At 40.1% G+C, this 13,729-nt stretch overlaps 1 protein-coding gene across 1 annotated transcript in view; it reads right to left on the bottom strand.

The window, feature by feature from the left end:
* LOC136883438 (fatty acid synthase) overlaps positions 1-13,729 on the bottom strand; it is a 560,183-nt gene that overhangs the window by 462,235 nt on the left and 84,219 nt on the right. The window contains exons 5-6 of the mRNA XM_067155718.2: positions 7,788-7,988; positions 3,608-3,846 (exon numbers count right to left, since the gene is read on the bottom strand). Coding sequence (XP_067011819.2) covers positions 3,608-3,846; positions 7,788-7,988 — 440 coding nt within the window. The remainder of the gene's footprint in view (positions 1-3,607; positions 3,847-7,787; positions 7,989-13,729) is intronic.

Here is a 13,729-nt window from a genome sequence, read left to right as displayed (position 1 = left end):
TTCGTGTGTCATACTAATGATTATATTAGAGCTGTGTTTTTCCTCTGAACAATTATTCCGATAAATGAGCTTCCGTAATTTTGCTGGCAGTGTTAAGAACAGTGAAGAAGTGCATATAACAAAATACCGTTCATACTTTTGTGAAGTGCAAATACGAGTTATTTTTAATAAGACACTACTAAGCAATCATAGAAAGATGAACGTTCTCGTGTTTGCTAATTTACACAGTGATGCGTGAAATCCTTATGTGTGCCTATTTCTCGTAATTAACATATCTGCCTGCCGCTATTCAAGCTGAATCTCGAATCGACGTGGGAATTGTCGACGAGGGAATGGACCCGTTGTATCAACGTGGGATATGCAACGTGGTGCTATGGTTATGACTTCACGACATCGGCTGCTATTCGCTGACCAGCAGATGTCTACATACCAGTCCTGAGTTGCAGTAAAACAGATGATATGAAGTGCATTTCAAACCACTTTTAAAACAGAAAAACCAACTTTCTTCTTGCCAAGTGGAATAGTAAAATCAGTGACTTCGTTTAGCAGCTTTACGAACAATTATTAGAACGCTCACTGGAAACTAGACTTTTACTAAGTTCTGGTTTGCGTTATTTTCGAAGTGTTAAATATTTGATACTTATAAAAACTTTTAGGAAGAACTTCACAAACTCTGATAGTGAAAGAGTATTTATTTTAAAGTGAAGGAATGTTTAGTTTACCGTATTATTATTTAAAACGAGTGTAGGAAACAAGAGAAATTATTTTTAAAAGGACTGTAGGGAAATCAGTTTTGATATTTTGAATTTTCAGTTTGATCTTTAAGCGAAAGACACTCATTTCAACTAATTTATGGTGACTTAAAAACAAATTAGTTTCAAAACATCAGGATAAAGACAATCTTTTGCGGATATCACGTTATTAAATCAGGCAAACATCAAAATGAACTTTATTTATCTTTGCATTCGAAAATTTTGTAAAATAACTTGCTTTATTGTATAAATAATTCGCTAACGAAACAAATATTTCGTCAAAATGAGCAGGAATAATATGAAACATTGCCCATAAATTCATGCTGATGAATAAATAGAGTTTCAAGCCCAACTATTATTTTTCTCTGCATAAGTCTCTCTGTATCTGCTACATAAGAGCCGTCCACCCCTAAGTGAAATTTCTCATGCTCAGATCCCGGATCATTTCCCGGTACAGTATATGTATCAAATCATGTGTGAAATTTGTTAAAACTTGCAACATTCTAAATTCGGTTTCCTGGCGTTTAAACATTAGAAGAGTACATTATATTTCTGTCCTAAATTGAATCCTATTTCACACTCAAATCTCTGAATCCTGTTCCACTATCATTAGCCTAAAACAGGTCTATGTAGAATTCAATTAATTGCTTTCCATTGTATATGTTTTAATTCACCTCACCATTTGATTTAACTACCATGTTCCTTCTAAACACATCGACGAATAGAAAAGTATTCATCCTGTCAGTAACTTTAAAAATATTGCTCATCATTTGCGATATATCGATATGCTTCAATATTACGCCATTTTACGTATTATATATCGATTCTCGAAAATAGCTTTTCAATATATTGCAATATCAATATATCGGTATTTAAACGATTTCCTCCGTCTCCTCACTGATCACCTATACTTCCAAATAACAGAGTTCCAACACATCCAAAAATAAAGGACATCTACTCTATATGCCTCTCAGAACAATATGATTGAACCACTATGGTCTTGCCACAATCTCACCCTAATCAATGCACAGTGGTCTTGACACTGGCCTCACGTACCAATTCAGACCATTCCTCTCTGCATAGGATGCAAGAAGCCCAAGACCGCTTCGCAGCTCTAACCTGGGGTGTTATTCTCCCAGACCCCCTTTGCTTGTCCGTGTATCATTTGTCTTGTCCAGGCCATACAGTACACAAACCAGTGCAAGCCAGTGGTCTTTTCTATCCCCTACCCTAACCAATCCAGACCAATGGTCTTGTCCAGGCCCTACCCTAACCTATACAGACCAATGGTCTTGTCCAGCCCTTGACCTAACTAATCCGGACCAATGGTCTTTTCGAGCCCATATCCTATCCTATCCTATCCTATCCAGTCCAGAACTATGGTCTTTTCCAGACCCTACTCTAACCAGTCCAGACCAGTGGTCTTGTCTTGTCCATCCCCTATCCTAACCAATCAAGACCAATGGTCTTTTCTAGCCCCTACCCTAACCAGTCCAGACCAGTGGTCTTGTCTTGTTCATCCTCTATCCTAACCAATCAAGACCAATGGTCTTTTCTAGCCCCTACCCTATCCAGTCCAGGGCAATGGTCTTGTCCAGCCCCTATCCTAACCAATCCAGACCAGCGGTCTTTTTCAGGATCTACCCTAAATAACCCAGACCAATGACGTTTTTACAAGAAACTAGAGGCCTAAGTCCGCTTCGCGGCTCTAACCTGGGTGTTTGCTTGCTTAGCGCCTTACTTGTCCCCATATCACTTGCCATGTTCAGGTCCTACCCTAACTAAACCAGAACAATGGTCTTGTTCGGACCCTACCCTAAGCAATCCAGACCAATGACGTTTGCACAAGAAAGTAGAGGCTTAAGTCCGCTTCGCGGATGTAACCTGGGTGTTTGCTTGCTTGGCGGCTTACTTGTCCACATATCATTTGCCTTTTTCAGGCCCTACCCTAACCAATCCAGACCAATAGTCTTGTCCAGGTCCTACCATAACCAATCCAGACCAATGGCCTTGTCCAGCCCCTATACTAACCAGTCCAGACCAATGGACATGGCTTGTCCAGCCATGCCTTAACCAATCCGAACAAATAGTCTTGCCCAGGCCCTACCCTAACAAATCCAGACCAATGGTCTTCTCCTCGCCCTATACTAACCAATACAGACCAATTGTCTTGTCCAGACCAATGGTGTTTGCACAGGAAACAGGCCATCTAAGGTTATCGAAGGATATCAACAATTTGGATGATAACATGTTTCAAAAGTCATTAAAATATCTCTTAATTAATAGGTGTCTGTATTCCATACATGAACTGTAAATCAGAAAGTACTTTTTCATTTGTATATAAATTAGTATATATGTTTTTATTCTATATAGGGTATAGCTTGACGTGGTATGTCAACTGTTATTTGTTATTTGTTTTACGTCGTACCGACACAGATAGGTCTTTGGCGACGATGGGACAGGAAAGGCCTAGGAAGTGGAAGGAATCGGCCGTGGCCTTAATTAAGGTACAGCCCCGGCATTTGCCTGGTGTGAAAATGGGAAACCACGGAAAACCATCTTCAGGGCTGCCGACAGTGGGGCTCGAACCCACTATCTCCCGATTACTGGATACTGGCCACACTTAAGCGACTGCAGCTATCGAGCTCGGTATATGTCAACTGTAATGTCCTATAGACAATAAATAAAAATGGAATTGACATCATTTTAATTGAATGGTTAAAATGAACCAAAGGGCAAAGAAGATGAAAGGAATATGGTACGTAATTGTTCATCAAGAATTCTCCTGTGATACACGAACACCCTGGGTTTCCTCCTCCAGAGGCTAGAGACTTCTTAACCATTTACTTTATTACCTCAGTTCCTGTTCCATGGGCTTCCACGTAATCCACTGCTAACGGATCAATGTGGCATTCTCTATAGAACTCTTCTAAGAGCTGTTGTTGAGCAGTGGTTGATGGGAAAGTAATCCCACGAAATTTGAAACCATCAAAATTGGTCTTGGAGTGAATGATTGTTGCATATACACGCCTGGCATCTTTTTGCTTTTGGAGGAGAATAGTGCATACTGCTTCACTGCGGACATAGCCATTTGCTGAAAAGGGAAAAACATTTCAATTTACACATTAACATCGTAGATTAGCAAAGGCGTATAAAGTGAAGATTTTGATTATTGTTTTCTGGGACTAAACACCAAGCGTATCAGCCCCTACTGACATGAAATAAAATGAACGACAATTACTATTTTCTACCGACTAAGATGATGATGTAAAATAAAGGTAATGAAATAACCAATAGGATTAAAAACTAATGAGTTTTTTTTGGGAAAGGTGATAAAGGCGATGATTAAAAATAAATAAGTCACTGTTTATTAATATCTCAAAAATACAAATGCAACCAAATTACCGATAATTATAAAACAATAACTAGCAGTTCCCCGCTGGCTCCACCCGCAATTTACAAAAGTATGGTGTTATTCGTTACTATCCTCACGGATGCATTTGCAAAGTTTCGAGTTAATGAAATAAAGCACATGACCTGCTGTGGTACAACAAAACACTTGAAAATACATCACACAAAGAAAGTGAATTAAACGTAACTTGGAAAAACACTACGCGCCGAACGGTTAAAAAGTCCTTCAAAGATCTTTGTCATGGAGACAAATGTACTCATAACTTTTTTCAGAATCTGTCTATTTAAGTAGTTATTGCCTCAAAATAAAGCGCTTGATCCACTGAGTGTTTTAGACCAAAACAAACTATGTACCTCAATTAGAATCAAAGATGTTGACGAAATGAGACGTCAGATTGAATGTGCACTCATAATTTTCCTCAGAATCAACCAGTTTGAATAGTTAAGAGCAGAAATGAAAGAGATTGATCCACTGAGTGTTTTTAGACCTAAACGAACTCCGTGCCTCAATTAAAACCTAAGATATGATTGCTTCAAAGAGAGAAAAAATGGAAAAATCATATAATTTGAGGAAGGCGAAAGTTAAGGGATTTATAGTACCTGATGACAAATCTGTGCATGAATACTTCTCAGTTTAAAAAATGAAGTAAATCGACCGGATAGAATGGCCAGACTGACTGACTTGTGTTTTCATAATTTTTTAATATGTAGATATTTTAAGAATACTTAATACAAAGATAGAGAGGAATATTCTAAGAATGATATTAGGTCCTAGAAATACAGGCAACATCTGGAAGGAAAGGAAGAATAAAGAAGTATAAACACATATTAATGAACTGAGCGTCCTGATTTTTCCCGGACATGTCATACATTTTAACCCTCAGTCCGGAGTTCGGGAAGAATTTTCAATACTTCCAAAATGAAAAATTAGATCCAATTAGTGTCAATTTTTCATATTCCTGTCATATTTGCTTCACATCTTCTTGAAGTACCGTACTTAACCTTGCATGTTTTTGTCAAAAAATGCAGCCTTACAAGATATTGGAAAAAATCGCAATGACTTATCACGCGATAAAATTACTCATTTCTATTCTATTAAAATTGGAGGCTCATTCATCTTAGCTTTGCTTGGCACATTGCAAAATCGTTTATGTGTTATATGTTCATAGGGGTCCCGCGAATCTGTAAATTTTGAAGAATGCAGATGCAGTTGTTTTGCGAAATGTTGGCAAATAAATAGAAATTATTCTAATGTGGAAGAAATCCGAAGGAAGTGGAGTTCTTCGTTCGTCCAACGGGATCAAACGTTTTCATAACTCATAAAGGTAAGTGTTCTCGAACACGTAGTCTCAAATAGAAAAGTGACAGGTGGAATTCCGCATCTACCACTCAACGTAAATACAATAAACTGACAAGCGAAGTCTATACACAATAATTTACAATCGATCTACGAACAGAATCAATGAGGTACGTCTAAGACCAAGACCAACTACAATTAATGCAGACCATAACTCAAAATAAATATGGCTGACATCGGTGGGCGACGTGAGAGTTTGAGGGAAGGATTGTGCATGTTTATTTTGAGTCACCTAAAGAAAACATCACAAGGCGAACGTCATGAAATGCAACTCACTAACTCACAATACGAATAGTTATACTCCAAAAGTAACGTAATTGAGTAATTCTATAGTAAATCTTTCCCTAATTGTAATTTCAGTGGGAAAATAACGAAGGGACTATTATTTTATCAACACTGGTTGAAACAGACACACACTTTAAACATTTTTCACGTATGACACTCCGGCCAGCAAATAAGATAAATAGATGTCAGCAAATAATATAATTAACCTTTCATGAAATACTATGCAACATCACTATTAACCACACACCACTATTAAAACATAGAAACGAATTTCTCGGAGAAAATATCAACTCTCCAAAATCCACCTGAATTGTTGAGTTGGTACAGTGATATCTGTATGATACACTTCTCCATACAAAACACCAGTCACCTTAAAACTCACCGGAATTGATGACTGATCATCCTCTTGTAATTTATAAAAAAAGAAACGTAATCCTCATTTTCACTGGAGTTGTCCATCTCTGTGGTGTAGTGGTTAGCGCGATTAGCTGCCACCCCCGGAGAACCGCGTTCGATTCCCGGCTCTACCACGAAATTTTAAAAGTGGTACGAGGGCTGGAACGGGGTCCACTCAGCTTCGGGAGGTTAGCTGAGAAGAGGAGTGTTTGATCCTCACGTCAGCCATTCTCGAAGTTGTTTTACGTGGTTTCTCACTTCCCCTCCTGGATGGTATCTAACTTCAGGCCACGACCGCCTCCTTCCCTCTTCCTTGTCCCTGTTCAGTATAGCAGGTGAAGTGACTTGGGCAAGATACTGGTCCTCCTCTCCAGTTATATCCCCCAACCCAAAGTCTCTCGCTCCAGGACACTGCCCTTGAGGAGGTACAGGCGAGATTCCTCGCTGAGTCCATGAGGAAAGTCAACCCTGGAGGGTAAACAGATTAAGAAAGATAGAAAGAATAGGAATGGGGTTAGGTTTAGGTAACGCTCCTCCGTTGTAATACACTGAAAATTATTAATTACATCATTCTTGCACCACCGTTGAAAATTATTTTCGACTCTCAGTCATATCTCTTGGTCACGATTTTCTGGATATTTCCGGAACTGATTTAATTTTCTTTGTAGTAAGGTACGTTGGCTGATAGGGGAAAATGCTAGGATATGCATCATTAAGTAACTTTGGAAGTTTGCGTGCCACCCAAACTGGGTCAACACCTTCTATGGGTATAATATCTTCCCTAACAATAAATTTGGTACCAGTATCAGTATGATTAATGAACACAACACTATTAGGCCTATAATTTATTCGAAGTTTCCCTATGAATGTACTTTAAACTATGTCTGTCTTATTACTAGCTTTTATGGAAATCTGAACACTGAAGCTTGTGCACTACCACTATTGTTGAACGTACATCCAGGCACACAGCACATTAAACTATAAATACAACGCACAGGTAACTGAAAATATAAAGAAAATTATTTCAGATAAGAACACGAAACAAAAAATAACCTAATCACCACGGACACTGTTCGAATAAATAAGCTTTTTAAGAACAAAGGGCTTCTTAGGGCACTGAAAGAAGCTGTATAGCTTTTAAAGAAGATATATAAATGTAATTTACGAATAATAATATTAAAATTTTCGTAAATATTATGGTAAAACACGGCTTGCACAAATAAAAACAAACGCATGCTAGCACTCCAGTTGCCACCATTATGCACAGTTTCGATAGGTTGGTTAAGTTCTGAGGTATTGTAGTTTAGTCTTGCTAAGACCATCTTCATTATCGGAGCTCAATGCAACTATCGATATTAGCTAAAATTGCGCCGCGTTTGGTTTTCTCAAATGTAAACATAAGCACGTGCGAAGCATCAGTTTACTTTTTCTGTTGGCTTGGTTTGATTAGGTAACGATAGTGTAGTAATGTTTTATTGAAATAATTATTGTAACGGCTACCCAGATGCATCATGAATTTTTAAATTTATGCTAACTGAATCAAGTCTCTAAATCAGTTTTTAAAGAAAGTAACCTTTGATACATACCTTTATCGTCAAACACTCTGCATTTAGCTTCCATGTTAAGGACTCCCAGACGATAGAAATTCATGGTGGTTAAGTCTGAAAGAACCAAGTTTCCTCCACCGACAATGGCCCACTCACAGATGCCATTACGGATGTCCTCGTAAGCCTGGTTGAAGGCATACGCAGATGATGAGCATGCAGTGTCAAACATCATGCTGGGTCCTAGAAGGATAAAAAGTTATATCATTGGCGGTACCTTTTCAGGAGCATTTTAACATGTGAACACTTAGTTTTAGTTAAACTGAATGATAATAGATGCAGTTCAAGTTCAAATGTCTCTCTTTCCGACACTTAAGTAACACTATCAACATTTAATGAAGCTACAGCTTGTCATGGTACATATCACACTCCCACACTCGATTTATTACATCGTATTATTATTATTATTATTATTATTATTATTATTATTATTATTATTATTATTATTATTATTATTATTATTATTATTATTATTATTATTATTATTATTATTATATATTGCGAATGAGCCCATTAGGACTACGCAAAGTACTTAGAGACAGGCATTTGCCTTTCTTTGTGCCCACACTTCCTTCATTCGTTTGCTGTGTGCTTCTTTTCTCTCTTGAGACCATGTTGTTCCGGTCTTCTTCTTTGGTTTTTCCTCTTGGTCAACTTGCCACTTATGAACTTTGGTTCTGAAGATAACCCGGCTTTGGATGTCTTCAGGTGTAATTCCTGCCAGTTTGAGATCTGTTTTAATTTCGCCAATCCGTTTTATTGTGTCCGTTTTAGCTTTACTTCGGTTTTCATAAAATTCAACTATTTGCTTGGTAAGTCTATCTGGGTTCATCCTTTTTATATGTCCAAAGAATCTTAATCTGCGTTTTCTGATGTCGCTGTGAATGTTAGAAAATTGTTTGATTTCCTGTTTCCCTCTAAGGCGGTACTGTTCATCTACGAGTTTTGGGCCTAAAATTTTTCTAATGATCTTGCGTTCCTTTTTCTGAATATTTTCTAGATCAGTTTTCCTGTTCAAAATTAGTGTCTCTGATCCATAGAGGCATTCTGGTTTTATAACTGTATTATAGTGTCTTAGTTTAGCATGCTTGGAGAGACACTTTTTGTTATAGATATTTTGGGTGAGTCTATACGCAGTTTCCATTTTTTGGCATCTAACTTCATTGGCTTTTGTTTCCTTTCCATTCTCCTGAATTATTTCACCGAGATATTTGAATTGCTGGACCCGTTTTATTTTGCCATATTTTGTCTCCATGAATTTAGGGGCTTCTTTGCTGCAGGTCATGTATTCAGTTTTTCATTATTATTATTATTATTATTATTATTATTATTATTATTATTATTATTATTATTATTATTATTATTATTATAATATTGGACCACATCAGAAATGAGGATTTCGGATGGCATTTAGTGCGGACCCAATCCCTAAGAAAATGCGAGATAATCGTTTGCAATGGTATGGCCACGTGCTACGCAGAAACGGTTCTTCAGTTGTGCGGAGGCATTTGAACTTAAGTCCTGAGGGCCACCGACCACGACGGTCACAAAGGAAGTGCTTGCTCAACACTCTGCGGGAGGACATACATGTGGTGAAAGTCTCTCCTGAAGATGCACAAGATCGAATGAAAGGTGTCCGGAAAAGTGCGAACACGGAAATTTGCGAACACATCATTAAAGCGAAAATTTGCGCACACTAGGGATTATTACTACCTGACTAGGGTTTCCCAGGTCTTGGTAAATATTTCGTTGCCGGAAATTTGCGAACACTATCTTCGAAAAAAAGAAACAATACATATAATGTAAGCGACCTCTGTAAATAAATCAATCTTTAATCCATACAACGTATTGAATCTGATTTCCATCACACTTTACACAGGCTTTAGATGGTCAAAATACCGGGCGAGTTGGCCGTGCGTGTAGAGGCGCGCGGCTGTGAGCTTGCATCCGGGAGATAGTAGGTTCGAATCCCACTATCGGCAGCCCTGAAAATGGTTTTCCGTGGTTTCCCATTTTCACACCAGGCAAATGCTGGGGCTGTACCTTAATTAAGGCCACGGCCGCTTCCTTCCAACTCCTAGGCCTTTCCTATCCCATCGTCGCCATAAGACCTATCTGTGTCGGTGCGACGTAAAGCCCCTAGCAAAAAAAATAGATTGTCAAAATGATAATTATCATCTTATTATTTTGGGGTGTTGAAAATCAGCCTTCATAGGTTTCGTCATTTTTTTCATACAGTACATTTGTCGTTTAAAATCGGCTTTTATAGGCTTCGTCATGTTTACATACACTGACTAACAGAGCAAATGCAACACCAAGAAGGAGTGGTCAGAACTTTATGCCAATTGCAGGGTAGACTGACGTCACTGAGGTATGCTCATGATGTGAAATGCGCCGCTGTGCTGCGCACGTAGCGAACGATAAATGGGACACGGCGTTGGCGAATGGCCCACTTCGTACCGTGATTTCTCAGCCGACAGTCATTGTAGAACGTGTTGTCGTGTGCTACAGGACACGTGTATAGCTAAGAATGCCAGGGCGCCGTCAACGGAGGCATTTCCAGCAGACAGACGACTTTACGAGGGGTATGGTGATCGGGCTGAGAAGGGCAGGTTGGTCGCTTCGTCAAATCGCAGCCGATACCCATAGGGATGTGTCCACGGTGCAGCGCCTGTGGCGAAGATGGTTGGCGCAGGGACATGTGGCACGTGCGAGGGGTCCAGGCGCAGCCCGAGTGACGTCAGCACGCGAGGATCGGCGCATCCGCCGCCAAGCGGTGGCAGCCCCGCACGCCACGTCAACCGCCATTCTTCAGCATGTGCAAGACACCCTGGCTGTTCAATATCGACCAGAACAATTTCCCGTCGATTGGTTGAAGGAGGCCTGCACTCCCGGCGTCCGCTCAGAAGACTACCATTGACTCCACAGCATAGACGTGCACGCCTGGCATGGTGCCGGGCTAGAGCGACTTGGATGAGGGAATGGCGGAACGTCGTGTTCTCCGATGAGTCACGCTTCTGTTCTGTCAGTGATAGTCACCGCAGACGAGTGTGGCGTCGGCGTGGAGAAAGGTCAAATCCGGCAGTAACTGTGGAGCGCCCTACCGCTAGACAACGCGGCATCATGGTTTGGGGCGCTATTGCGTATGATTCCACGTCACCTCTAGTGCGTATTCAAGGCACGTTAAATGCCCACCGCTACGTGCAGCATGTGCTGCGGCCGGTGGCACTCCCATACCTTCAGGGGCTGCCCAATGCTCTGTTTCAGCAGGATAATGCCCGCCCACACACTGCTCGCATCTCCCAACAGGCTCTACGAGGTGTACAGATGCTTCCGTGGCCAGCGTACTCTCCGGATCTCTCACCAATCGAACACGTGTGGGATCTCATTGGACGCCGTTTGCAAACTCTGCCCCAGCCTCGTACGGACGACCAACTGTGACAAATGGTTGACAGAGAATGGAGAACCATCCCTCAGGACACCATCCGCACTCTTATTGACTCTGTACCTCGACGTGTTTCTGCGTGCATCGCCCTCGCAGTGGTCCTACATCCTACTGAGTCGACGCCGTGCGCATTGTGTAACCTGCATATCGGTTTGAAATAAACATCAATTATTCGTCCGTGCCGTCTCTGTTTTTCCCCAACATTCATCCCTTTCGAACCACTCCTCCTTGGTGTTGCATTGTCACTGTCAGTCAGTGTACGTATATATTTACATGTGGGTTACCGTAATTCACTCCAATTTCTGAATGTATCTTTGTCTCTTCATATACTTTTATGGTTTTCTCAATCCTGTCTCCAGTTTCAAGTATTTCCTCTTTCTCTTCTTCCCTTGAAGATGCATTTCTAACCTCGTGTACATGCATTTTGTGTGTTCCGTTTCCCTCTTCAAACATTCCACCAGCATGTTGACTCTGGGGTGGCGGATTCCAACGACAGTATTTAATTTGTTGTGCTATCTTTCTACAACACTCGTGATTCTGTGTCCCTTACCGTAGCAACACCACATTTCGATGGGGATCTCTTCATTTTGTAACCATGTATCTACAAAGTAGCCAAAAAACTCGAAGAATTTTTGGTTGTCGGGAGCTTCCGCATGAATCTGGAGCCATCCGTCATCTACGTCCTCCGGTTTCAAAAATGCCAGTGACGCACACATGGTGACGTGAAGCCTTAACTCTTCATTCTGACGGTATTCCTCCTGTAGACCCAGACTTTGAATTTTTATCCATAAACATTTCTTCATATGGAAGTGGCAGCCACTCAGTTTAGTTGAGGAAAACTTGATGTAGAGCCGATATTGCAGCTGCCTCAAAATCGACATTGACTTTACTGGGACACCACTGTGGAACTACTTCTTTAATAAGAAGGAACAGGCAAATGTATTTTTCTTTCTTCTTATTAGGGAATAGGGCAAATACCACAGGGAATACATAGGCCTATATGTTTCGTCAGGCCGGTCTGCTAGGTCTGGGTGAACAGTGTAGACTTGTGCAAACTGTTTGCTTCAGCACCTAAATGTACTATCCATAATAAATTGTGTAGATGTTTTTAAACATTATTTTCCTTTGCCTCAGCTGAAAACTAGGGTTCTTTCTTCTAGCCCGTCATCAACAAGGAGAAAACTGCTACCATGGCCATTTTCAAGATTTCTTCTTTTGGCTCTTGTTGATTTCCACGCTTGTTACTCCGCTGATTTCGCAAGGTCCTCTTCATCTATTTGTCAGAATGTCATAACCTGAAACGGCCATATTGATTAATTAAAACATTTCTGACCTTACGATGCATTTAAAAATCATTAAAAAAAACAATTTTGTAGAGCTTATTACGCTCTGTAAGTTTTGTTCAGTCAAAATTTGCATCTAAGTACCATTTAAAGCTAAAAGTCACACAAAAACACTTTTCGTCAAGAGAGTAGAAAAACTCCAACAATTTTTCCGGATGTACAGGCTGTGCCAAATAATAGTACACTATTAGTAGTAAATATATTAATTTTCGTAAATATACATTACGTATTGTTATTTGTTGACCTATAATATAATCTGTAATACAAAATTCATTCTTGCTTTATTTTACCGTATGGCACATGCACTTTATATTAATAAAATACGAACGTTTTTGGATAAGGACGTTTGTTTACTAATCTCTATTATGTAGGTTTCCTATTTCATCGGTGTATACCTCGCATAACTGTGTAGTTTCTTCTCGAGCCCTCTTCTTGGCATTACACTTGCTTCTTCACTTCTTGAGCGGCGTCATCAGGTGGTCCTCACAAATGTTCGGATACATAAAGTGCTTTTTCATTCTTCAACAGCATCAAAGTGAAAAAAAGTACGGGTATGCCTGCGAACTGGCGGCCGCACCGGCCGCAGCATTAGTTGAAAAAACTACCTGGTAGATGTTTGTGATATGGTATGAGAGGTTGCAAATACAATGCCAGTGTTAAAATCGGAAAGCTAATCCAGGGTATATGGGATTCTCAGGATAGTGTTCGCATATTTCCGGCAACGAAATATTTACCAAGACTTGGGAAACCCTAGTCAGGTAGCAATAATCCCTAGTGTGCGCAAATTTACGCTTTAATGATGTGTTCGCAAATTTCCGTGTTCGCACTTTTCCGGCATCCGAATGAAGTGGAAAAGGAAGTGCAGAAGGCAGACCTTGCAATTAAACGGAATAAATGCTAATATGAACAAGATTAATGTAGAATATTTGAAACGGAATGGTCTCCATGTTATGTACTAGTAGTTTACTTTATACAGGCAGTTTGGAAACACACACTGTTTCCAGGTTTGGAAAAAACTTCCAGGGAATGTTTGGCAAGCCATACGAAAAGTCCAAGTCTGAGAAATGGATATCCTGAAATCACGACTTCGGGAGTGATCGGGAAATAGCCGCTTGGGTATCAAAGCGCGGGAAATC

Source organism: Anabrus simplex, chromosome 11 (assembly GCF_040414725.1).
Source record: "Anabrus simplex isolate iqAnaSimp1 chromosome 11, ASM4041472v1, whole genome shotgun sequence".
Classification (NCBI taxonomy): domain Eukaryota; kingdom Metazoa; phylum Arthropoda; class Insecta; order Orthoptera; family Tettigoniidae; genus Anabrus; species Anabrus simplex.
This window is presented reverse-complemented; position numbering and strand designations above follow the sequence as displayed.